This window comes from Protopterus annectens, chromosome 16.part0 (assembly GCF_019279795.1).
Source record: "Protopterus annectens isolate FY-2018-M chromosome 16.part0, PAN1.0, whole genome shotgun sequence".
In the NCBI taxonomy this organism is placed as follows: Eukaryota; Metazoa; Chordata; order Ceratodontiformes; family Protopteridae; genus Protopterus; species Protopterus annectens.
In genome coordinates, this window is record NC_056750.1 from 659,834,104 (window position 1) to 659,861,753 (window position 27,650).

General features: G+C 41.6%; 1 protein-coding gene across 2 annotated transcripts in view; it reads left to right on the forward strand.

Annotated features, from left to right (window-relative positions):
• Nucleotides 1-27,650, forward strand: part of STXBP1 (syntaxin binding protein 1) — an 890,876-nt gene that overhangs the window by 452,391 nt on the left and 410,835 nt on the right. For both annotated transcript variants that reach the window (XM_044058397.1, XM_044058398.1), the window contains exon 5: nucleotides 14,674-14,752. In XM_044058397.1, coding sequence (XP_043914332.1) covers nucleotides 14,674-14,752 — 79 coding nt within the window. The remainder of the gene's footprint in view (nucleotides 1-14,673; nucleotides 14,753-27,650) is intronic.

Consider the following 27,650-nt stretch of genomic DNA (forward strand, 5'->3'; position numbering starts at 1 on the left):
GGCTCTGCTCGACAGTGGCACAGGAAAATAACTTTATTGGGTGGCTTAAGCCAGGGAACCTTGTTGTCTAGGCTTACTTAGGCCCTTGGGCCGCTAGCCTAGTACCTACCTATGAACAACCTCCTGAGGGAATGTGTAAACAGCTTCACAGCCCACCTCCCCAACAGTAGGAACTGGCACTAATGTCTAAACCTTCACCAAAGTACTATACTACCATTTATATAATGCATGGATTCAGCAATACCTGACAGGACAAAATCCTCCTGCTCAAGGAAGAGTAAACCTGTCTGGTGGACATCGGCTATATAAATAAACTCTACAATAAAAGGAAATAAATTGCTGTCCAGGACGAAGAAGGAACAGGTGCCAAATTGGAAGCAGTCTCTCCTTGGCCTAAACAGGCAAATAAGGGTATTAGTAAAATCCCCCAAAGCCAATTTCAAGTCCAGATTGGCCACATCTACTCAAGACAATCATGAGGTCTTCTTAACATACGTCCTCATTCTAAGGGGAAACACCCAAATTTGCTCAGAACTGATGGTCAAGGACACCAAGTACACAAATGCCATGGATATAGCCAACCTGCTGGCAGACAGGTTCAGTGAAAACTTCACCCCTCTATCCCCACCATCAGTAATCCAGGATATCCCCAGCACCTGTCCCCCACCCCTTATCTCTAGGGAACAAGTCATTACCACCCTCTCAAAGGCTAAAAACACAACTTCCATTGGAACCAATAGCATCCCAGGTTGCATCCTGCATCAACTTACAGCACCATTAGGCACTCTATTCAGCCTAAGCCTGAGTACCCGTTTTATTACAGCCAAGTGCAGGACAGCCACCATCATCCCTCTGCATAAAGGTGGAGCGTCCACCAATTCAGGCAATTATAGACTCATCAGCCTAACTAGCCTTATTTGCAAGGCCATGGAATGCATTACCATGGACCACATTAACAAGGACATCGGCAACCTCCAAACACTTGATCTCACACAGTTTGGTTTTCTCAAGGGGAGATCATGTTTGCTAAATTTGGTAGACTTCTTTGAGGAAGACATTGCACGCCGCCTACCTTCACTTGGCTAAGGCCTTCAACACTATTTCCCACTCAAGCATAATAGATAAACTCTTAGCATAAATCCATATGTGACCAGATGGGTAGCTAATTGGCTCAGTGATAAATGTCACTCAGTCAAAATAGGTGAAGCTACCTCAATTAGTAGACCCGTAATGAGCAGAGTACCCCAGGGATTGATCTTGGGGCCCCTGCTGTTTGGAATGTACTTCTGCGAGGTGCAAGCCAGAAAGGTCAATGGCTGACCAAGTTTGCAGACGACTGCAAGCTGGGTGCTGTCATTAACTCCCCTAGTGATGTAAACATACTACAAGAGGGTCTCACCCAGACAAATGAATGGTGTCAGAAACACAACCTCAAACTAAATGGCAAAAAAAATGCATCATCATCCCCTTTGGGGAGAGTGACATCTCCACAAATTATCACATTAATAACAACATTCTAAGCATGCAAGCAGTTGTGAGGGACCTAGGCACGCAAGTTGACAGCAATCTAACTTTTGACCACCACATTGCCTCCACTGTATGGAGAGCTTTCTACATGGCTCACCTCAATAGTAAGGGTATTTCTTCCAGGAACAAGGAAGTCATAACTTCCCTGTATTCCTCCCTTACCAGAACCATTATCGACTTTAATGCCCCTTTTGGCATGCACCTCGCAAAGCACATGCAACAGCTGGAGAGACCACAGAGGTTCCTGACCAGGAGAATCCAGGGCTTCAAAAATCTGTCCTACATGGATAGGCTAAAAGCCCTGCTCCTCTACTCCATCTCATACAGACCCCTCAGAGGTGATCTATGTCTGGCATACAGAGCAATCTCTGACCGCACATTGATAAAATTGCTGCATATCCGCAAGCCAGACTCCACTTGCTTGACTAGCATGCAAACCCTCAACTTGGTCTGCACCATCCATAGAACTTGCTGGTGGGACAGATTTGTCTCCCAGAGGCTCCTCCATCTGTGGAATAGAATCCCTCTCCACATCACGCAGAGTACCTCATTAACCCTCTTTAAGAGGAACCTGGATGACTGCATGGGAAATAGAAAATACACCCCTGGGATTCCACCTGTGTACCTGCTGGACAGGGGCATCGGGTGCTGATTTGTGGGAACATGGCATAATTTATTGGCTAGGATTATAAGGGCATCAAGGCCAGTAGCCTAGTAACTTGCTATGATCTTTTGATCCTAGTCAAGCCTCTGATTTCTCAGAAGTACTGAATGATTTAAGATTTTTTGTCAGGAATATTTCACTATCAATGATGTTTGGTGAACATTTGAATTCTGGGAATGGCTTATTTAGAAAGACAAGTACATTCAATCCTGTAATGAGCCCAAATGTTGAAATGTTTTTAATATTATGTGATGAGAATATAAGACTTGCGCTTTCTGCACCATAGAGACATAGTTTTTATAATTTAACACCAGGTGAAAGCCGTGTATCAATCGAGCTGTGTAACTTTATTACAGCTTGAAATCCACCCTACAGATAAGGGTGCTGGTATAGTAGTGGGCAAACGGTTTTAAATGGAAAGAATGTCCTTGATGTTAAGTGATGAAATTAATTACAATGTGGTAGCTAAATATCTGGTTAAGATATATGTAGATAGAATTCATATTTTCATATATATGATCTGTTAATGACAGGGTTGATTGGTTTTGAGCTATATTATTATTTTATTGTTGACTGTAGATCATAGTGTATGTGCTGTGTCTTTAAGAAGCATGTGAAGGACTGAGCAAGCACATATAAATACCAGGCATGTGCTATTCCAAGTGCCATTTTTTTTAGACTGCAGCCAGAGAGTGAGCATGTAGTTAATTTGTATATAAGTTACTTATGTTGAAGTCAGTAAACTTCTGTCGTGATGTGTCTGTATATAATAAAGCTGCGTGAACAGAACCCACAAAGATTCTTCTGTTGTGTCCAGAGTAGGAGAGTGACATGGTGTCAGAACTGGAATCGCAGAGAATAATATTCAGAGCCATGAGGTGCAGAGATGACAGCGAAGGTAAACTGAGAGAAACAAGCAGGAAAAAGAGCAAAAAAAAGAATCCAAGGTAATGGGAATTCGCATGAACTGCTTATTTTATAAAAAAGATAAAATGGAGCATTACAAGGCACAAACCGCATTATTAAACAAGCGGGAGGCAGGAAAGGTTTATTAACTAAGGGAAATGTTTAAAATTAAGATATCTGACAAAACAATTATCAGAAAAGTAAAACAAGCATGATTAAAGAAAACTGAGTATGTTTAAAGCAAAAAGGGCACATTTACCGTAAAACAAGCACAAGAAAAGTACAATGGCCATGGAAAGAGATTAAACGAGCAAAACAAATATAATAAGGCAAAAAGGGCACATTAAGCATAAATAACACAAGGCAATTACATTTTTTTTGGCAAAGTGCTGTGTTTTCGCATAACTACAACTTCATATTGTATATAGGGCATAGCTAGATTTATTCAAAGTATTTCAGTGTGTAAAAGTGCTTACAGTGTGTGCTTATTACTGTGTATGTTCTCCAAAGAGTTTGTGAGCAAAGTGCAACTGTTCCATGAAGTACAGTCAAAGTATAGCCATTTCGAAAAGTTTATTTTGCTGGGTGCGTCTGTTCGCAAAGTGCCGACATTACAGAGTTTTTCTTGCACTGTAAAGAATTGTCTAGCAAGGTACCGCCAATTTTGAAGAAATTTCAATGTGCTGTGTACAGTTTATTCACAAAGTGCTATTACTTCGAAATGTTATTGACTCTGAGCTTCTCTTACCCAGTTCATTTGCATCGTGCAGTTATTTGATATGTTTCTTGCACTGATAAGAGGTGAGTTCTTGCAATACAGTAATTTCAAGAGAATTACAGTGCCCGAGAGACTTATTTTGCAAAGTTCAGTTACACAGAGGCTTGTTGTGCTATTGGGCAAAGTTACAAATACTGGCATATGTGTACGTGTTTGTGCTTATTTGCAAAACCCTTCACTGGTATGTGTTAATATGGCAGACGGATTTCGAAAGACCTTACCACTTGTGTTTGATTCGAATATTGCAGAGAATTGGAGAATATTTGAGCAAGATTACGATATTTTTATACAAGCAGCTTATCCGATAAAGATGCATACACCAGGGCATTCATTTTGCTAAAGTTAGCTGGGTCAGATGCCATAGAAGGAGAGCATTTATTTGTGTATGCACCAGCAGTATATGAGGGAGAACATGAAAATCGTCTTATTGTTGTGCAGGCTGAGTCAAGGGAAGACCCCAAGTGTTTGAAGCCCAAGTTTAGAGAAGTGTGTAACTCCCAAATATTACATTAGAGAGGCATTTGTTTTACTCAAGAAATCAGAAGCCAGGAGAAACGTTTGCAGCTTATATAACTGACCTGAGAAACAAAGCCAAGATGTGTCGAATTGGTGACTTAAAAGATGAGTTAATAAAGGACAGGCTTGTGTGTGGTATTAATAGTGCTGCTGTGAGAAAGATTTTGCTTCATGACACTGATTTAATGTTGAGTAAAGCCACTGAGATTTGTCAAATCCATGAAGTGACAGAAAAACACACAAGTATGCTTGCAAGTGACAAGAGCATAGTTTCAGCAGGCTCCAGAGCAAATGTAGATAGCATGCAATATGTGGCAAACAGAACTAGGCCTAAGCACATGGCAGCCACACCCCCCTCTGGCTCACCTGGGAAACCACATAGCTTTCCTGCAAGTTCTAAGACTAGTTCAGTTAAAGGAGCATGTTCCTCAGTGCAGTACAAGTGTGAATCAGCAAAACCCAAGTCCAGCTTTATTGTTAACTGTTGCAATTGTGATGCAAATCATGAGTCTAAAAGAGAGAAATGCTTAGCATTTGGCCAGCAATGTCATAAGTGTAAAAAATGGAACCATTTTCAAAAGTTTTGTATATCAAGTAAACCCCACACAGTTGTAAAGAAAGGTCACACAAAAAAGCAAGTTGATCAAGTAGAGCTGCAGCAGTCAGCGTTCTACATAGATGGTGTATCAGTACTTGGTGAAAGAGTCGGTGCAGTGAATTTATTGGCAAAGAGCAAAGTATTTTGTACAGTCCGGACCAATGATAAATCCAAAGAGCTTAAAGTAGACACTGGTTCAAAGTGTAATGTTATATCAGCAGACACATTTGCTAAAGTGAGAACTAATGAACAACTCAATGTGGCCAGTAGTGCAAAACTTGTTGCTTATGGAGGTGACGAAATTCAAACCGAAGGCTCAGTGATGCTTTCATGTTATTTGGCCAAGAACTGTTACAACTTGTTATTCTATGTAGTCTGAAGACCAGTATAGTCTTTATTGGGTCTCAAAGATAGTTTGAGAATGAAACTGCTTTCTTTTACCAAAGAAGTTCATCACACAAGTGCATCTCCTAATTCCAATTTTTCTGATGCCATTTTCTCAGTGTGTGCTGATGTTTTCGATGACAGTTAGGCAAACTTCCAGTTGTGCATTCCATGAAGTTAGACCCAGAGCTCACTCCAGTAGTCAGACCACCAAGAAGAGTTGCGATAGCTATGCAGGATAAAGTCAAGGCTCAGTTGGATAAAATGGTGCATCAAGGTGTAATTTGTCCCGTTACAGAACCAAGTGAATGGGTGTCATCCACGGTAGCAGCTCACAAAAAAGGCTCAGACAAAATCAGAATATGCAATGACCCAAGAGATTTGAGCAAAGCATTGAAGAGACCATATCATCCAGTGCGCACAGTTGAAGAGGTCGCAGCCCTAATACCAAGTGCCACTGTTTTTTCTGTCTTGGATGCAAAAAGTTCATTTTGGCATGTGATGCTTGGTCACAAATCCTCATTACTAACCATTTTTGTACCCCATTTGGCAGATACAGATTCCTAAGGATGCCATTTGGAATACATTCTGCAAGTGAAGTCTTCCAGCGTGCAATGGAGCAAATTTTTTTGGGTTATCCTTGTGCCATAATAGTAGATAATTTATTGATTGGAGGCAATGGTGAAGCAGAGCATGACAGAAACCTAAAGAGACTTCTAGATAGATCATCTGAAGTAAACTTGAAGCTCAATCCTCTGAAGTGCAAATTCAGACTGTAGGTCATTTATTTCGTAGTACTGGCTTGAGACTAGACCCGACCAAGCAAGCAGCTATTCTTGAGATGTCAACAGTAGACAATCTTTAAGCTCTACAGTGTTTTCTAGGCATGGTCAACTATTTAGGCAAGTTTATACCAGACTTCAGTGACTTGACAGCACCTTTAAGAGAGCTGATGTGCAAAAAATATTGCATGGTCTTGGTTAGAACAGCACCAGAAGGCATTTGAAGACCTTAAGCAGAAAATTGCCACCCTATTTACTTTAAGATACTATGATGTGAATAAAATAGTCACTCTTTCCTGTGATGTTTCAAAATCTGGTCTTGGTGCAGTTGTACTTCAAGAGGGCAGACCAGTAGCCTGTGCATCTAGAACACTTACCCAAACTGAAATGCAATATGCTCAAATTGGGAAAGAACTTTTGGCAGTATTATTTGCATGTTCCAAGTTTCATGATTATATTTATGGTTGATCTATTCAGATTGAAACTGACCACCAACCTCTGGTCACTGTTCTAAAGAAGCCTATACATTCAGCTCCAGCGAGATTACAAAGAATGATACTCAAATTGCAAAAGTACAACTTCAACATGGTCTATACGAAAGGCAAACTGCTCTATCTGGCTGATACCTAATCCAGATCTCCCACGAATACAATGGAACAGCTTGACTTTGACGTGATGACAGTGCATAATTTTTCTACCACTAGGCTTGATGAGTTGAGAAATCACACAAAAACTGATCCAATTTTGCAAAAAGCCAGTCACTACATTAATGCTGGATGGCCATAAAAGCAATCTAGTGTACCACCTGAAGTGCAAACCTATTTTCCTTACAGAGATAAAATGTTGATGGAAGATGGCATTATTTTCATAGGTCCGAAAATTGTTGTTCCTGCTTCCTTACAACAAGAATATATCCAGATTTTTATCGTGGTCACCCAAGTTGTGCATCCAGTAAGAGAAGAGGGAGGGAATTAGTATTTTGGCCTTCATTACTGAAAGACATTGATAAAGTACTTTCTTCTTGTTCAGTATGCAATAGTACTAGATCACATTTGCAAAGAGAACCACTTCAGATAAGTCCATTTCCTGAACTACCTTGGTCAACAGTAGCCAGTGATATCTTCAAGTGGAACAATCAAAACTACTTAGTATTGGCAGACTGTTAATCAAATTAGTTTGAGATCGACTTACTACCTAACCTAACATCCACTACTGTTATTACTAACTTGAAACATCATTTCTCAGTCCATGGTAGTTCCCACAAAGTTATTTCTGACAATGGTACTCAATTTACTAGTCAGTTATTTCAGAAATTTTCAAGAGAATATGACTTTGTACTGCACGTTCAGCTAGCCCATTTGACTGTGGATATACAGGACTGCTAGTAACATGTACAGAGTGCAAAGCAATTACTTCAGAGGTCAAAGCATGATAATACCGATCTCTTTTTGAATTTACTTAATCTCAGTAACATACCCCGTGATGATATTTTTAGCTCACCTCCTCAAAGACTTCTATCCAGGCAAACCAGAATGACGCTACCTATTTGTTCCAGTTTATTGGGGCCTAAAGCTAAGAACAACAGTACCATCAAGGCTCAATTATTCAAGAAGTGTTCTAGCCAGAAGTCCAGTTATGATAAATCGAGCAGGTTTCTTTGTCTGTTGAGGGAAGGAGAGACAGTGAGAATAAAATGGCGAAAGGTTTCGACCGGATTGGTCAATTTACAGGTATATGTGCTGAGCTGAGATCCTACCTTGTAGAATCTGAGGGTGTGGAGTACAGGAGAAATCTCAGACATCTTATTCATGTACCAGAACTGTTGTCACAGCATTGTTCCTGTGGTACAGACTCTAGATATCAGAGTGAACCAAACGTGCTTCCCGTCCCAGAGTGGGTTTCAACCTCTAATTCCATTCCTAAAGATGTTCCAAATACTTCCAAGGTTAAACATTCTGTGGAAACAGCTCTCCAGTTGCTAAACCAAATTCCCAGTTTTATGCCACACAGTATGGTCGAATATCCACGCCCAGTGTGAAATACGCAGCGACCTGGACTTAACTGTATATATGTACCTAGCTTTGTATAAATGCACGGCAAAGAACTGTCAGTGATATCTGCATGCCAAAAGGATTCGTAAGGTTGCATTATCTATTTCTCAAAGAGGGAGGATGCAGATCAGAGTGTATGTGCTGTGTCTCTAAGAAGCATATCAAGGACTGAGTGAGCACATATAAATACCGGGCACGTGCTATTCCCAGAGAGTGAGCATGTATAATTGCAGTAGTTAGATTGTACTGTAAATAAGTTACTTAAGTTAAAGTCAGTAAACTTCTATCATGATGTGTTTGTGTATTGTAAAGCTGCTTGAACAGAACCCACAAAGACTCTTATATTGTGTCCAAAGTAGGAGAGTGACATTGATGTTCCAGTGATTCCTGTGATTTATGGACTCCCCAAAATTAATAAAGATCCTGTTATATCTCCATAGTGTCCAGTAGGGGATGGGCTACAGAACCCCTCTCCATCTATGTGGAGAAGGCACTCAGAGCCATCCTCGACAGTACAAATACAGTTGTAAAAGTTACCAAAGATATTTTGGGACAGTTATATAGATGGACACAACATTGTGATACTACTAAGGACTTTATGTTTGTCACACTAGATGTGACGTCTTAATTTACTGTACTCCCCAATGAATTGGGTATAGAGAGTATCAGGAGTTTCCTTAGCAGTAGAGCAGGTTTTAAAGCCAATAAAATTGAATTGATTTGTACTCGTTTAGAACTAATTTTGGAAAATAATCTGTTTATCTTTGATAGCAAGTGTTATATACAGAAAACTGGTGTAGCTATTGGCACTGCATGAGTTAATAGCTACACCAGTCTTGTAATGGCTCTGTGGGAAATTGAAATTGTGTTTAGGAATAATGTGCATCAATGATTCGTTTAGTTTTACAAGCACTTTGTCAATTATATGTTTTTAGATTGGGGAGGTACTGAAGAACAGTTAATTGATTTTATTGATAAATTGCATGCAGGTTTACTTGCAAGTCTTCTGTGATATGATAGATTTCTTAGATGTCAAAATACATCGGAGAGATTTAGGTCTGTTAGGTATAAAGATCCATAGGAAGAAAGTAAAGAAAAATACTGTTCTACATAAGTCCAGTATGCATTCTGGACATGTTATTGAAAATGTACTTAAGGGTCAATTTTATAGGGTTATGAGACTTCATGATAATGATGATGATGATTTGAAGGTGGCATTTGAAGAACTTAAAACTGACTTTTTGGAAAGGGGTTATAATAACCTTGAAACTGATCAGTGTATAGCTGAAGTAGTTAGAGCTAGGTAGGACAGAGGGAGATCCTATTTTTCAAAACCTATTACCCAGGAGCAACCAAGGATGAGAGGTCCAGTTAGAATACACTGATTTTCTCTTTTTCTAATGACATTAGTATTGTACATGATATTACTAATAAGCATTGGTCTGTATTTTAGCAGATCTTCAAGTGAAAAAAGTAGTGGACTATAAACCAAGGTTTGTTTATAGGAATAGCTTGTCTTTAAAAAACAGTGATGCTATAAAAGTATGTATGAATCTTATTGACTTGGCATTTTTGAATGATTTGATTGGTCAAGTGTATAAAAGGAGTTTTTAATGAATGAAACAGGTGTTATTTTTTTTAATCACATGATTTTATTCTTATTCTGGATTGGTTTTGTTGTATTTTAAAAGTGTTAACTGTTTTGTGTTTAAACATGTGCTCTGATTAGAAAGGTACTTTTAGATGTAATTCCTGTTCTGCATACAATTATATTTTTACATGCACTTCTTACATTCATAAATGTACTGGGACTGAAATAGTCTTGGATTTTTTTTTTGCCAATTGTGGAACTAAAAATATAGTGTATTATGCTGGTTGCATGATGCGTGAAGCGTTCTATGTTGGCAAGACTAATAGTCCCTTCAAAAACAGGATACTTGAACTTCATAGTGATATCGTGAAAAGAAAGGAAACTAGTGTTTGTCTAGGTTTGTACGTGATCGGGGTACAGAACATACTTTTAAATTTTTTGTATTACAGTGTATAAATGAGAAGGTCAGGCAAGGAGATATCAAAAACAAGACTGAAAGTGCTGAACAGAAGTGGATTTTACTTATGAAAGTATTTTTAGAACCAGGTTTGAATGAAAGAGTGTCTCTCAAACCTGTTCTGAAGTCACACCCACTGAAACACTAGTAGGAGCTTGGTATATGCAAATAATTTGATTGGCAGGATCAAGAAACCTTTTTGTAATGCCCATTATGACATCAAGTTAGGGGCTTGGCATTTTTGAATGATTTGATTGGTCAAGTGTATAAAAGGAGTTTTTAATGAATGAAACAGGTGTTATTTTTTTTAATCACATGATTTTATTCTTACTCTGGATTGGTTTTGTTGTATTTTAAAAGTGTTAACTGTTTTGTGTTTAAACTGGTCTGATGAAGCAGTATTATTAACTGTGAAAGCGCTCACCATTTGTTATTTCATTATTAAAGCAGTCTTCGTCTGAAGGTCATGGCAGTTTTGGAGTTCTTATTTTAAAGTTTGCTCACTGCTAAGTTAAAAGGTATAACAGTAACTCAAATGTAGAATGAGTGACAATCAAAACTTGAACAAGACAGTGTACCATACTAAGACAGATTTAATGTCTTTGTTGACTAAATGATGGTAGATGTAACTAAGAAACCTTATTCATCTTCTCGAGTATGCAGTTCAGTTTGAAGGAGTTACAGTACAGTAAGAGGCAGTTAAACTGAGACCACTGCTAATGAAATGCAAGATGTAGAGACAGTGATCATAGAATACTAATAAGATCCAGCAGACTGAGACAAAACTGTTTAAACACTAACCCAGCATATGATAAGGAAAAGCATGTACCCTAAGGCAGGGTAGAAATGCATGCATGTGTTACACCACTGGAAGTCCATTTAAGTAGAATGTAGTCAAGATGGGATGTATCAACATCTGAAACACAGATTCAGCTTAGTCCTGTACAAACGCAGCTGCTAAAGAGATAATGTTTTCAGTATGCTGAATTAAACTGCCTTGTTGCTACTCACCATGGAATGTTTGCTCTACTCGTCCAGAAGCTTTGTGCCTTTGAACTCAAGGTGGTTGACTGCAGTGACTTTGGGAAGTGACACAGTGAAATTGTCCATCTCATAAAAAGAACATGGACTACAGAAAAAGTGAGAGACTACAGTAAAAGGGGTAGTGGTGGGCTTAGATGAAGACGTTTAGAGATGGTACATATAACGAGCACTGCTGTGACACCGACTAGGAGGCAGACTGTGTGCTGAAGTGTGGTGCAGTAGAATTCCAGTCTGGGACATTTCAACATTGAGTGACAGTTTTTGTTTGGCTTGAAGCATAGAAGTACTGGCTACAAACTAACCATGTGCGCATATTTTATGGTTGGCATGAGAGCTCCATTCCACTGTTTTTTGCAATTTTCAAAATTAAAACCTTGCTTTTTGTCTGCAATTTTTGAAAAACCATGACGGCACTCATTTTTGCACCTTTTCTATCAAACTTCCTGTAACACATGCTTTGGGGTGTCTGGCAGCAACATTGCTTATAATGTATGAGCAGCAGGGCAGAGAATGGCGCTTTTATTTAGGGTGCTTGTAGACACTGAAAGTGAAGTTTGAAAGGTATCCAAGTAACAAGATAAATATTAATTTTCCATTCATGACTTTATAGGTTATTACTAGGCTGTTGGTTGGATAGAACATGCATAGCTTTGAAATCATAAATTACATTGATTACTCCCCTTTCCATAGGATCATAGCTTTTTACTAGGCTGCTGATTGGATATATCATTAGAAAAAACTCCTCTGAATGTTACAGAATTGTGAGCACAACCTATGGCAAGATTTCGGCTTTTGGTTCACAAAACCAGCACTTTCCTTTTCACTACAGAGCCACAAAATAAATTATATCGCCCTAGATGGGATAAAACCTTTGTGGTCTACCACTGCTTGTAGGATCATTTTTATTGTGTTGCCACACTATATTAAAGTCATTTGAATTTTACTTAATTTCTCATTTTATCCCTACTGTGCCCTCATGTCGTTTAACTCTTGGATCACACGATAATAGTCACATCAGTCATATACTTTGTGAATCAAGATTTGTACAACATGATGTGGTATAATGCTGTTTTGTTAATAGGAAAACATGTACACACTTTTTTCATTTCTTAACAGCACTGTATAAGTGCAATAACGTGCATTTTGGTGCTTTTCCCTAAAATTGGGAATTGTGTTCCTCTCCTGGTTGTCTTCTCAAGGCTGGTAGGATCGTGTGATCATCTGAGAAAAAAATGTATTGAGTAGTACTGGTTTGTGCTAACATAAAGTCCATGCAGACTAAGGCAAATATTTGTTTCTTATGTTATTATCTCTTAGCAAACTTGATGGAACCATTTCTTTCTTAGATAAGAATCATAAGTTAGTAACTAATGATGTTTATTTGCAAATTGTATATGTATGTGTTTGTGTGTGTGAGTGGTCTATGCGTATGTCTGCGTATATGTATATATATATATATATATATATATATATATATATATATATATATATATATATATATACACACACACACACACAGTGGATATAAAAAGTGTACACACCCCTGTTAAAATGCCAGGTTTTTGTGATATAAAAAAAATGAGACCACAATAAATAATTTCAAAACTTTTCCCACCTTTAATGTGACCTATAACCTGTATAAGTGAATTGAAAAACAAACAAATTTGTTAGGGGAAAAATATAAAAAAATGAAAAACGTACAATAAGCTACTTGCATAAGTGTGAACACCCTTAAACTAATACTTTGTGGAATCACCTTTTGCTTTAATTAGAGCATTCAGTCTTCTTGGGTACACACCTGCCATCAATTAAAGAGACTCTGATTAACCCGAAATAAAATTCAGCTGTCCTAGTGGGATTTTCCTGGCATTTACTCAGTTGCCTGCTACAGCAAAAGCCATGGTTCGCAGAGAGCTTACAAAGCATAAAAGGGATATCATTGTTGAAAGGTATCAGTCAAGAGAAGAGTACAAAAACATTTCCACAGCATTGGATATACCATGGAACACAGTGAAGACAGTCATCAAAATGTAGAGATAATATGGGACAACAGTGACGTTGCAAAGAACTGGACGTTCCTCCAAAACTGATGAAAAGACAAGGTGAAAAACTGGTCAGGGAGGCTGCCAAGAGACCTACAGCAATGCTGAAGGAGCTGCAGGAATTTCTGGCAAATACTGGTTGTGTACTACATGTGACAACAATCTCCCGTATTCTCCATATGTCTGGCTTATGAGGTAGGGTTGCAAGACAGAAGCCTTTTCTTGCACAGAGAAACATCCAGGCCTGCCTAAAATTTGCAAAACAATACATTAATTTTCCTAAAAGCATGTGGGAAAATATGTTATGGTCTGATGAGACCAAGGTTGAACTTTTTGGCCACAATTCCAAAAGGTACGGTTGGCACAAAAACAAGACTTCACATCACCAAAAGAACACCATCCCCACAGTGAAGCACGGTGGTGGCAGTATCATGCTTTGGGGTTGCTCTTTTCTTCAGCTGGAACTGGGGCTTTAGTCAAGGTGGAGGGAATTATGAACAGTTCCAAATACCAGTCACTTTTAGCCCAAAACCTTCAGGCGTCTGCTAGAAAGGTGAAGATGAAGAGGAATTTCACCTTGCAACACGACAATGACCCCAAGCATACATCCAAATCAACAAAAGAATAGCTTCACCAGAAGAAAATTAAAGTTTTGGAATGGCCCAGCCAGAGCCCAGACCTAAATCCAATATTTGTGGGGTGATCTGAAGAGTTCTGTGCACAAGAGATGCCCTCATGACTGATTTGGAGCACTTTTGCAAGGAAGAGTGGGCAAATGTTGCCAAGTCAAGATGTGCCATGCTGGTAGACTTCTCCCCAAGAAGACTGAATGCTGTAATTAAATCAAAAGGTGCTTCAACAAAGTATTAATTTAAGGGAGTGTACACGTATGCAACTAGCTTATTGTACGTTTTTTATATTTTTTCCCCGAACAGATTTGTTTGTTTTTCAATTAAATTGTACAGGTTGTAAGTCACATTAAAGGCGAGAAAAGTTTTGAAATTATTTATTGTTTCATTTTTTTATATCACAAAAACCTGGAATTTTAACAGGGGTATGTACACTTTTTGTCCCCAGTGTGTGTGTGTGTGTGTGTGTGTGTCTGTGTGTGTGTGTGTGTGTATATATATATATATATATATATATATATATATATATATATATATATATATATACACACACACACACACACACACACACATATCTTTTGATATATGTGTATACACATGTACACACACATCATGACTTTTTGTATTATACTGCCACATAAAGTGTAGCTTTGTGCTTTTGATAAATAATGACTGATTACCTTGCTATTTTTTTCTTCCCCCAGTCTGTACATTCTCTTATTGGGGACTTTAAGGATCCTCCATCTTCCAAGTACAGAGCTGCCCATGTCTTCTTCACTGACTGTAAGTATGTGGTTCATCTTCATGTTTATCACCCCCCCCCAATGAAATGCTAATTAACAGAATACTGAATGGCTCTAGGTAGGCCAAGTACACACATTTTTGTATAGAAGACTTTGCTCTTGATAAGAACAAATAATTGTGCATGCACTAATCACAGTTCACATTTAAATTTGTAGAACTTGGCATCTTGCATTCTATAGTAATAATAATAAAATAATTATGATTATCATTATTATTAGTAGTACTACAAGTTATAGTAGAAAGAGAAGGATCGGTGACGTTTACATTGCTTCTTTATTTAAAATCATTTCAGCCTTATGTTAAGCTGCATTTTGGAGCAGGTTTGGGATACATTGATTATCTACATTTAGAATTACAATTATGTATTTGAAGTGTCTGGTCTGCCAAGATGTTTGATGGCTCTACAACTATCACAAAGAGAAAGCTTTGCTCAACAGCTCCTTTTCTCAATGAGGTAAAACACTGCACCTTGTATGAACCCTGTAGTTTTATTTATTTATTTTTTTTATATACTTTCTTTTTGCCACCATCCATGGCTTCTTTAGAATTTATGATACTCCACTGTTCCACTAACACTGCCTGTGAAGAGCATTTACATGCCTTTGTCCCATCTCTTTACAGTTAACGTTTATATCCATGGCCAAGAAAAAACCTAGCTCTGCGGCATAGGAGAATGAAGTTTTATGGCCCAGATGATCTTAGTTCAAATCATAGCAGAGGGACTGGAAAGAACCAGGCAGGGGAGGGTAACAATAAGTGGCTGATGCTATCTCATCCATTGTGAGACGTAAGGAAAATTGTTTTTGATTGACTGATGAGCACTTTGCAATTAGAGGCCTGTGCAGAACTAAAATGGCCATGTCTGGAGATGTGGACCTAGCAGTTCTAAGCCATAGAGAAGTAGCCCTCATTAGTATGTAGTAGAAGCATGCACATGAATGGGGATGACACAGGATGTCTAGCAGTGACACTGGTTTTATCATTGGCCACCAGTGGTAGAATAAGGCCTCATTATAAACACTTTAATTACTGGGATGTCTGTGAGGGCAGAAACCATCTGCTTGGCTGCCATGTTGATGGCCACTTTGGTAGACTCTTGCCTTCATGATAAAATACCCAGTTCAGGGGCATTTTTGAAGATTGCTAATTCAGCAAACAGAACATCATTAGGATGTGGGAAGAAACTGGTGTACACAGAAAAAAACATGGACACAGTTAGGACATGTATATTCCACTCAGAAAGCACTTCAGCCCAGAACCTAATTGAAGACCCACCTCTAGGAAGCTAAACTGGAGCAGGGGGGATCAGTTCTAGTAGCTCTCAAGTGGCAGAAACAACCACAATTCACTCTAAACTTTTGTGGATGATTTCTTTTCATACTGTACTTCTATCTTCTTTTGAAAAGTGTTACCTGAGTTACTCGAATAAGTACTTTATGTAAACCTCACTGCTTTGAATTTTCATACGTGAAGGATTTAAAAATTAAGTGCAGAATGTGTTCTTTTACTATTTCTTTCTTTTTTTATATAATTATACCCACACCCTGTAAGTTAGGCTTGTGTATTCTAAAATATGTAGATCTGATGTTGTTAATCTTCGTTCATTCCTTATTGATGGGTTATTGGTTCCATCCTCAGAACCGAGACGGACAAATATCAAGCTCATGTCAGCCAAAAAATCTGGAGCCAAGGTCCTACCTAGAATGCTCTGCTCCCTGTTATCTCAGATTTCGTTTGCTGCGTTGCTGTACAGCCGTATCAAGCCACTCTCTTTAGCTAAGTGTCTAATTTTTTGAAAGTTTTATAGATTGTTTCTAATTTAAAGTTTTTCAAAGAGTTTCTGTTAATATTCTCCTACCCTATTGTATACTTAAGACTCCCTCCCTTTAGTCTATTTATCTTTTTCTTACCTTTTTCTTACCTTTGAGGTAATTTTTCATTACCATCGTTGGTAATCCTTCTTCCTTCTCTCTTCTTACCCTTTTGGGTAGCTTTTCCTCTTCCTTTGGTACTGTTCTTCTTCTCCACATCATTATGTTGGATAAGAAAAGTAGTGTTGGTTTTAAGCAGTGTAAGGATTGCAGCCGTAAGTTACCGCTTTCTGATGGCCATGACTTGTGTGTCTATTGTTTGAATGTCTCCCACCTTACTGTGGATCCCCCGTGTGGGATTTGTAGAAATTCTTCGACCAGGACTCTTAACGAGAGAAAGAACAAATTAATCTTGAAAGGTCTTCTCAAATCTCCTTTCTGTGAGGCTATTTCTGGGTTGGAGGGCTCACCCTCTCCTGCTAAACTCCGCGAGAGGCGTTCTTCCACTTCCTCATTGAGGTTGATCACTTCATCTCCCTCTGGAGATCGTAGGGAGTCGACTCATAAGAAGGTGAAATTGACTACTACTTCAGCGCTGCCAGCTGTAACCCTGTCGGCTCCAGGCTCGGCACCGCCCCAACTGATTCTTTCTCCAACCATGTCCTCCTTATCGACACCATCACAGGAGTTCCCGGTACAGACAGTTATGGCTCCAACAGTTCTGTCGCAGCTCTTACCGGCTCCGTCCATGCAGGTACAATCCCCTTCGGCTCCCAGTATGACGTTACTGTCCTCCGTGGTGCAGACACTTTCAGCCCTGACATGTTCGTTGATGCAGTCCTTTTCAGCACCGTCATTGTTACCAGTGCAGACAATTTCCTCGATGGCACCGTACCCATTGGTGCAGACATTTGCTTTTAGACACCTTTGACTTCTATGGCACCGATTTCATCGGTGCAGACTACTTCCACACTGTTCTCTTCTGTGCAGACGTCCACGGTTCTTGGCTCTGCAACTTTCGAATTATCAAGGACTATGTACTCTCCTTCCTTGGATCCATTCGTTGGTAGCCAATACAGTCCTTTTCTAGAAAGGCCAGAATCGCACTCAGGTCTCTCTATGAGGTCGACCAGGAGCACCTCTGAGCATGAAGTGTTGCGGCTTGTTGACCAGCTGCTTGTGGCCAGAGGTCTCTCAACTGTCGAAATCCACATTCCCTCCTTCAGGTGAACATATTTCTCCTCAAACTCCAACTTACACTCCTCCTTCGACTTCCACCCAAGTATCGAAGCCCATTACTCCGACAGCAGCTTCCCTTCCTCCAACTTCAATAGTGGAGCTCACTTTGGAAACGGAGTCGTCCTTGTGGCCCTCGGTGCACTGTGCATCGGGCTCTTTTCAGGCCAGTGGCTGTGCCATGGGGAGGGCATTCTTGACTCCATGCCATTTTTTTTTCTCTGGCACCCTCCAGGAATCCTCCCTCTGTCCTGCTTCATAGCCCTCTTGAAACTCCTGGTCTGAGAGTCAGCTCATTGGGGTGGGGTGTGACCCCAGTTCCGAGGTTGTCATGCTCGGTTCCAGGCTCCCATCCATCCTTGGGCGGGCCAACCTTCCAGGCCATGGAGAGGGCGCTTGCCTCCAATGGCAAAACCCACATGTCCTGTCCCCCCTCTGTGCCGCAACTCTCACAAGCCACAACCACCAGACACCGAGCACAAGGGCCTCATGGTTCTCCTCCTAAGGAGTCCCCCTCTTTGCAGACTTCCCTAGAATCTCCCACTGAGGAATTACCCTGCACAGCATCATGCAAGAGGAAGCACATGGACTCCACTGAGGAGTCGTTGACTGAAGATACGGACTTTGATGACGGGGAAGGGTCCCCACGGTCACCCTCTGATGAGGTGTCGTTTGGTGACTTCCTCAAGATCTTTAGGCAGAGGGGTGACTGGAAGTCCTCTAATCCTTCCTCTGAGGAATCCGTATTCCTGCAGGCCCTTTATGCCCAGCCCCCTACCTCCTGGGTCACCCCGCCAGCCGATGAACTCATCCAGCTCATCATCCAGCATGCATGGAAGGCTCCTGACACCCTAGAAGCGATGCCATGGAGGCCTGATAAAATCTTATCGCCCTCCCCCCCCCCAGCTGAGCATCCCCATTGGTCATGAGGTCTTCCAGTAGATGCTATGGTGGTGGCAGCTGCAACTAAGACGAATTTGGCAAAAGAGAGCCAAACTGTCCATCCGCCCAACAAGGAGTACCGGGCGATAGACAGAATAGGGAACCATGTGTTTGCTTCATCAACCTTCGCTGGAAGGTCTTTGAACTATATGGCACACTTTACCAGGCTTCAGTGGGATCTTATCAACCAACTCTCTGAAACGTTGGCAGGAGCTGATTCTGACGAGGTCCGTGACAATGTGGCTTTTCAGATAGTCACTCTAGAGTCCATTTTCAACTCTTCCATGCGTCCTATTTCTCACGCAACGGATGGAGCAGCTAGAGCGGCAGGCATGGGTATAGTCACCAGACAACATGCCTGGATGTGCCTTTGCGACTTTGTGGACTCCTTTAAGGCTTCCTTCATGAACGCCTCCATCGAGGCCACTTCTTTGTTTGGCCCTAAAGTGAATGTTATGCTGGTAAGGTGCGAACAAGGTCACAAGACCCTGTCTGCTGTTGGTGTCAGACACTCCAGTCCTCAACGCTTCTACTCCAGAAATCAGAGGAGGGGGAAGATGTGGCACAGGAAATCACAGGGCTCTTTCCAGGATGCATGTACTGAGTTCTCCCCTAGAGGCAGAGGGGGAAACTCCAATGGAAGACACCCTTTTCGGGGCAGAGGTGGTCCGCCAAATCGGGGTTCCAGAGATTCTTTCTCTGGCCAACCCTATCAGTGCTTATGAAGTGTTGCATGACTGCTCACCTCTGGAAGCGGTCATGGGTTGTTTTTCCTTGTACCCCGTTGCCTGGCAAAATATAACCACCGACTCTTGCGTACAACAGATAATATCCAGAGGCTATCGCATCCCCTTCCATCTTTGTCCAATCTCATCCAGAGTATTATCCGACGTTCCACCCAGTCAAAGGGAAGCAGCAGCACACAAAATCCAAAAGCTGCTACAAAAAAGTGTCATCCAGATGGTCCCCCCAGACCAGATAGGATCCGTTTTTTACTCAAGGTTCCTGTTAGTGCCAAAACAGACAGAGGACCGGAGACCAATTCTGGATCTCAGCACACTGAATAAATTTGTAAAAACAGAGAAATTCCGGATGGTCACGGTTCATTCTATCCTTCCTCTTCTGGAAGAAGATGATTGGATGTGCTCTGTAGATCTTCAAGATGCGTATTACCACATAAAAATGGACAAATGCTCAAGAAGATACCTCCGCTTTCACATAGGTGCCAGTCAATACCAATTTTGAGCTCTGCCCTTTGGTCTCTCTACAGCCCCCAGAGTGTACACCAAATGCATGGCAGTGGTTATGGCTCACTTGCAACTTCAGGGATTCCAGGCATTTCCATATCTAGATGATTGACTCCTCACTGCCCCCACCAAGTGTCTACTGGAAGAAGCCCTGCACTACACTCTCCTCACAGCACAAAGCCTGGGAATCACTATAAGCTGGGAGAAATCCAACACGACCCCAACTCAGTCTTTGAATTTATAGAGGTACTGTTGGACATGAAAAATTGCACAGCATCTCTTCCGGACCACAGACTTCAAAGAGTAAGGCAACAGGTTCAACCTCTGCTCTATCATCACAAATCCCCTGCTCGATCTATACTCCAACTCTTGGGGTCAATGGCAGCCTCGATCATCATTGTTCCTCTAGTCAGATTCCACATGAGGCTCCTTCAGTGGTTACTTCTCACTCAGTGGTACCCTCTACAACATCCTTTGTCTTTTCAGGTGAGTGTTACTCAGAGATGCAAGCAAGATTTACTCTGGTGGACGTCTCGAAATCCCCAACAATGGTCTCGCCCCATCAGCCACTATCAACCCGAAAGCCATGGTGACCACAGACACCTCCCTGATGGGGTGGGGCTATGTCAGGGAAACTCGGTCCAAGGCACCTGGTCGGAGACAGAGGCCCTGTTGCATATCAGCGTCCTGGAACTGAGGGCAGTGCTACTAGCTTTGCAAGCATTTCATTCCATCTTTCCATCAGGGACTATTGCGATCCAATCAGACAACATGTCAGTGGTCTGGTACATCAACAAGCAAGGGAGCACCAGATCTTACCTGTTATGTTGAGAGACCTTGAGAATATGGCAATGGGTGATAGCTTCCAACCACTTTCTAATTGCAACGCACATTCCCGGGAGCTCCAACGGGATAGCAGACAAATTGAGCAGGTGCATTCTACAACCTCACGAGTGGTCCCTCAACCCTATGATAGTGGCAAGTATCTTCAACCACTGGGGTCAGCCTTGCTGTGACCTATTCGCTTCCCCAACCAACTACAAGTGCAGCAACTATTTTGACCTGATCCCGTCTCGGGGACAGTCACCAAGAGACGCTCTAGTCTGCGCTTGGCCCTCGGGTCTACTTTATACTTATCCTCCTCTTCCCCTCATCTCCCAATTTCTGAAGAAAGTAGGACAGTTGAAGAGCAAAGTGATCCTCATTGCTCCATATTGGCCTCGACAAGTCTGGTTCCCCTTCCTCTGGCCTCACCTGCTAGATCAACCGTGGATCCTCAATCCATCCCCAGTGGTGATATCCCATCTGCAGGGTCTGACTCACCCCAATCTAACAACCCTGAAACTGATAGCTTGGTTTCTCTACTTCCAATGATTGCCAGGCAGGAAGACCTCTCGTCCCCTGTGCGGAATATTCTTATTGCATCTCATAAATCGTCCACTAGACTAATCTATCTCAATAAGCGGAAAAGTTTTTCTCTATGGGTAGCGAGTAGACAGTTAGACCCCTTGTCACCCCCAGTCTCGGTGGTTTTGGATTACTTATCACATCTTTTTCACTCTGGGGTGTCTGCCTCTACTATTCGTATGCATTTAGCTGCCATTTCAAATTTCCACATTGGTTTTCAGGATTCTTCGTTTATGTCACAAACACTCTGTAAAACTTTCTTGAATGGGGTTATCCACTTAAAACCTTCCTTTAGAGAACCGGTACAACCTTGGGATTTGGCATTGGTTCTGCAAGCTCTAACAGCTCCAACCTTTGAATCTGCATCTTCATGTGATGTAAAATATCTCTCTTGGAAAACTTTGTTTCTGATTGCAATTACATCGGCCAGACGCTTGTCAGATCTTCAAGCCTTATGCATCAAACTTCCCTGTCTTATCTTCCATAAGGATAGGATATTACGGAGAATTAATTCTTCCTTTTTACCAAAAGTAGTGTCACAGCGGTCTATCAACCAATCTATTGACCTTCCAGTGTTCTTTCCTAACCTCACTAACAAGGGACAGTATTGCCTGCGCTCCATGTATGTTCATAGGCAAATAAGATTTTATCTGGACAGAACAAAATCTACCCATAAATCAGTCCAACTGTTCCTGGCTTTTTCTGGACCTCGACGAGGTCATCCTGTCTCAAAAGTTACATTGGCTTCATGGTTGAGAAATTGCATTACCTTTATCTATAACAAAAACAATGTCACCTTGCATCACAGAGTGAAAGCACATTCTGCAAGGTCTATGGCAACTTCAGCAGCTTTCAATGCTAAGGCTTCCCACAATGATATTTGTTCAGCTGCGACTTGGGCCAAACCTCATACCTTTATTATTCATTACAAATTGGACTTGGCCTCCAGAGGTAGAAATACTTTTGGCTCCATGGTGCTCAGGAATGTCCTTCCATGAGGGCCACCAAGGGATACAGGTAGCTGGGGACTCTGTCCCATCAGTAAGGAATGAACGAAAATTAACAACATCAGATAAAGAAGTTATGTCTTACCATAACATTCCATCTGTGTTGTTAATCTTCATTCATTCATTACTCCCCACCCTCCATCCCCCTCCGGAGGTTCCTGGTTGATGTCATATACTCCTTTATTGTAGGTCTGTTATGACTAGAGGTAGCCTCTACTTTTATCTATCAACTTGCAAACTCGATCTGAGGTAACAGGGAGCAGAGCATTCTGGGTAGGACATTGGCTCGAGAGTTTTTGGCCGACGCGAGTTTAATATTTGGCCGGCTCAGTTACGAGGATGGAACCAATAACTCATCAGTAATGAATGAACAAAGATCAACAACACAGATGGAACGTTATGGTAAGACATAACTTCTTTTTTGTCTTTAGTTACTTCACTGGATCTATATTTATTACATTTAATAAACTAATGTTTCTGTTTACTGTATGTTAAGCTACTGTCCAATTACTTTCTGATTCAGTGTCATCCGGCCCCACCTTCTGATGATGCAGTAGAGAAGAGAAACAGTTTGTAGTGGATAGGCACATTTTCTGTAGTATGCATAGTTTCAGAGGTTCATAGGTAGGTACTAGGCTATCTGCCCAAAGGCATTTATAAGCCTAGCCAGAATGTGTTGGCTTTCGCCGCCCCTTTAGATTAGTTCCCTGTGCCTCTGTCCAGCAGAGCCATTGACGTGATCCCTGGGGTAAACTTTCTGTTTCCCATCCACTCATCAAGGTTTCTCTTGAAGAGGGTTAGCGAGGAGCTCTGATGGATTTGATTAAACAAATGTAAAGCCCATTTCTACATTTGGAATTTGTGAAAGGTTTTATTCTAGATAAGATTAAAGAGTGCTTGGGCTTTTTTCATGTCAGAAATCTACAAAATTTCCCCATGTTGTTTCATACTAAAAGTGATGAAAATAACTAATTGTATCTGATGAAGTCTCTTCAACTTATTTAAAAAGGAGATGAAAGCACTTATACATTTGGATATTCTACAATTTTAACCTTGGATTATAATAAAATTTTGGTGTGTTCATGTAAACATTTGCCTGCTCCATTCTACTTTGTGAATGACTAGTGATTTCTGTTTGTTCACCTTTTTCGTTAGCGAGGAGCTCTGCCTGATGTAGATTGGAGTCTTGTTCTAGATCATGGGAAATCTCTGGGACAGGAATCTATCCCTCCACGTCCTATTTATTGTTGTGGTGAGGGTCAGATCCCTGGAGCATGTGGCTCGAGGGATATGGTTTTCTTTAGGTGGAGCATGTCCATCATTTCTGGGTTGGACATGGCCTTGTATGTCAGGCAGAGATCATCTCTGAGTAGGCGGTATGCAACCGAGTACAGCTGGAGTTTCTTCAGTCGAGCTGCATAGGGCATCTTCTTGAGGCCATTGATCCTCTTGGTGAGGTACTTCTGTGGTCTTTCCAGTTGTTGCAGGTGTCTTGTAATGTACATCCCAAATGGGGCACTGTACTCTATGATGGGTCTGATGAGTGATGCGTAGAGGGGCCCAATGACCTCTTTCGATCTGGATGCAAACCCTTTTGTGATTAAGTGGGCCACATAGAAGGATTTTCTAACCACTTTGGTAATGTGATTATCAAAGGAGAGGTTACTGTCTACTTGGGTCCCCAGATCCCTTATTACATCTTCTGTATTTAGGGGGCTACCACCTATGTGGTAGTTTTTGGGTACTTTGTTTTTTCCAAAGGGGATGACTATGCACTTTTTGGCATTTAGCTTGAGGCCATGGTTTTGACACCAGGTATCTGTCTCAGTGAGACCCTTTTGGAGGATGTCTGTGTCAGCCAGAGAGTCAATTATAGCCCCTAGTTTGCAGTTGTCTGCGAACTTGGTCAGCCATAGTCCTCCTGTGCTTGCCTGTACCTCTGAGAAGTATATGCCGAACAGGAGGGGTCCTAGGACTGAGCCCTGGGGAATGCCACTTGTAACTGGTTTAGAGTCAGACCTAGCTCCCGCAACTCTTAACATGTGGGTTCTGTCCGTGAGCCAGTTGGCAACCCATCTCATGACGTAGGGGTTTATATTCAGGCTGGTGAGCTTGTCTATAATACCTGAGTGTGGATTGGTGTCGAAGGCCTTTGCAAGGTCTAGGTAGGCTGTGTGGACCACCTTTCCCTCGTCTATAGCCTTGGTAACTGCCTCAAAGAAATCCACCAGGTTTAGGAGTCATGATCTGCCCTTAACAAAGCCGAACTGGGTAGGGTCCGGTGTTTGGAGGTTTCCAGTGTCTCTGTTAATGAGATCCATGATGATGCACTCCATAGCTTTGCAGACCAAGCTAGTCAGGCTTATAGGGTGATAGTTCCTGGGGTCCGTTGTGGGTCCACCTTTGTGAAGCGGAATAACCATTGCTGTGCGCCACTTTGTGGGCACGTAGCCTGTGGAGAGGCGGAGTTTAAACAGTGTGTTTATGTGAGAGGTTAGTTCATCTTTGAGCCCATGTAGGACGCAGCCTGGGACACCGTCCAGTCCCACTGACTCTGTGTTTTTGGCTTTGGAGAGGGCTGTTTTAACCTGAGTGTCTGTGATTTCAGGGGCACTACATTCTTCTGGTATAGTTATGGGATCTCTTGGGGGTGAAGTTTGCACTGAACCTGTCTGCCAGGATGTTGGCTATATTGTTTGGTTCAGTGTATTTTGTGCCAGTCTGTACTAACTCCGAGCAGATCTGAGAATTGCCACTTAGATTCTTGACATAGCTAAAGAATGCCTTGTGGTTAGCTTTGGAGTCCATGGTAATTTTTCTTTCGAAGCTAGCTTTGGATGATTTTATGAGGGAACATAGTTTCTTGCTGATACTGATCAGGGATGTCTTCCCTTCTTGGGATTTTACTCTTTTCTGTACTAATTTCCTCCTTCTATTGTATAGCTTGTTTATTGCAGGGTCCACTAGACTGATTTCCTTTTCTTGGAGGAGTGAGTCTTGGTTTTGTTTGGGATAGCACGATCCATGCATTCTTGTAGGTGACCATAGAGTGCATTAGTAAAGGATTTTGCAGCTTGGACAGCGTTATCCTTTAGCATGGGGGCTGTGAAACTTCCCACCTCAGTCTTAAGTAACGTGAAATTTGCTTTTGAAAAGTTTTTCATGGTGGTTTCTTTGACCGGGGGTGGTGGTGGAATGTGGATATCCAGAGTGATTAGTTTATGGTCAGATCTAACCAGTGAGGGGTTGACCTCCCGTGTGGAACACCGGTCGCCCAGGTTGGTGATGACCAGGTCCAATATATCGTCACCTCTGGTGGGGGTGTTGACCAGTTGATCCAGGGCATTTGAGTTTATAAAGTCTAGGAAATGTTGGGAAAGGGTGTTTGTACTTGAGTAGTTCTCCCAGTTAATGTTTGGGTAATTAAAATCACCCAATAACAGGGTGTTTGGTAGGACCTTTATGTTTCCCAGTGTTTCCAGGAATGCGGAGTGGTGATCCTGGGACATGATGGGTGATCTGTTGCAAGCTATAATCTGAATAGCAGTTTTGCCCGTTGTTAGTTGCACGTGGATGATCTCTGAAGCATTGTGCTATGCTACTAACCTGGAAGTGTGGGTATCCTTGATGAATATGTATAGTCCACCACCTTTTGTATTTCGGTCCGGGTTTTGTGGGTGAAATGTATGGTATGAGTTGTAGCCTGGTAGTGCTGGGGTGCTCTCTGGAGCCTTAAACCAGGTTTCTGTTATTGCACATATATCAATTTTCTCCATACTGAGGAGTGCCTCGAGTGCATGCATTTTGAGGTTTAGATTTCTGGCATTGAGTAGCATTACACTCAGCTTTTTGTTACTTGTGCTATTTACGGCGGTGGGTTTGTCTTTTGAGCCTTGCCTAAAAAAGGCACTATGGGGGTGGCAAGAGCCTTGGCCAGTATTCGAAAGCCTAAGAGTGACAGGTGCAAGCCATCTCTAGAGAAGCAGCATGGCTTGTTGAGCATGTCATCTGAGGCTGGCAGACACTGGATCCCCTTTGAATGACACCAGAAGCTTAGCCAATTATTGAAATTGATATTTTTTTTCTCTATACCGTGGTATCATTCTTGGTGAGGGCAGGATGCTACTCAGGGTAAGGGTCATACCGGCCTGGACTACGTGATCAGAGAGCTCCTCCATGTCTCTTTTCATGTAGTCCAGGGAGGTATGGCTCAGGTCATTCACACCAACATGGGCAATGACAGAGTCATATTTTTACTTGTTCTGGAGTGACTTGAGTGCTTGTGTTGTGGCAGATCCTGGCACCCGACAGGCATCTAACAGTAACCTTCTCCTTGTTCAGCCTATTGAGTGGGACATCAGTGTGCCTGACTATAGAGTCACCTATTACTAGTGTGTTAGGTATGTTATTTTGCCTTAAGGGCTATGATTGTGTGGCACACTGGTTTTGTGAAGTATGTGTTTCATGGTTTGAGTTGGGGGGTGGAGGTTGCTTGGATGTCTGCTTTGGAGGTCTCTGTTGCTTTTGCAGATTTTTATTTAGAGCCTCCTAGTATGTTTTTGTGTATTTATGTGTGTTTTTTTGCTGGTGCTGGTTTCATAAGTCTATGTGAGACTGGTGGTGTGATGCAAGTAATTCCTTTCTCCTCTTGACTGCCTGGTCCAGTCTTGGGTTGAGAGAGCTTAGCCTCCAGTTTGGCTGTATAATTGCATCTCTCGCATGTATTAGTGTTTGGTGGAAGGAGGAGAGGGTTGTCTGTGTACATGAGGCAATTGTAACATTGCCTCAAAATGCCCAGATTCACCAGTTGGACCGGAGAGTACACCTGAACCTGTCCTTTGGACATGCCTGGATAGGTACAGTGAACTGTTTTACTGATTGGCTGGTAAGGTCGAATAGAGAGCCTTGTCCTTCTCTACAGTACAGGGGGGGTCTAGTGCTAATGTTTATTAGTGCTTGCTATGAGTTTTGAGCAAGTGCCAGGATGAGAAGTGAATGGTTTGAGTGCTTAAGTTGAAAGTTTGACTAGTTCCAAGGGAAAAATTGAAGAGTGCACTTTGTGGAGCCGGGAATAGTTATACCCTAGCTAACCGGTGCTGCCTGGCGCTCAAAACCGCGCAAATGCAGGTTTTATAGAAGGAAAATTAAAGAGATAGAAATTAGCCCAAAATGGCCAATAAACTACTAATTTCTGGGCTGAAACCACTCTTCCAGGGACAGATAGGCT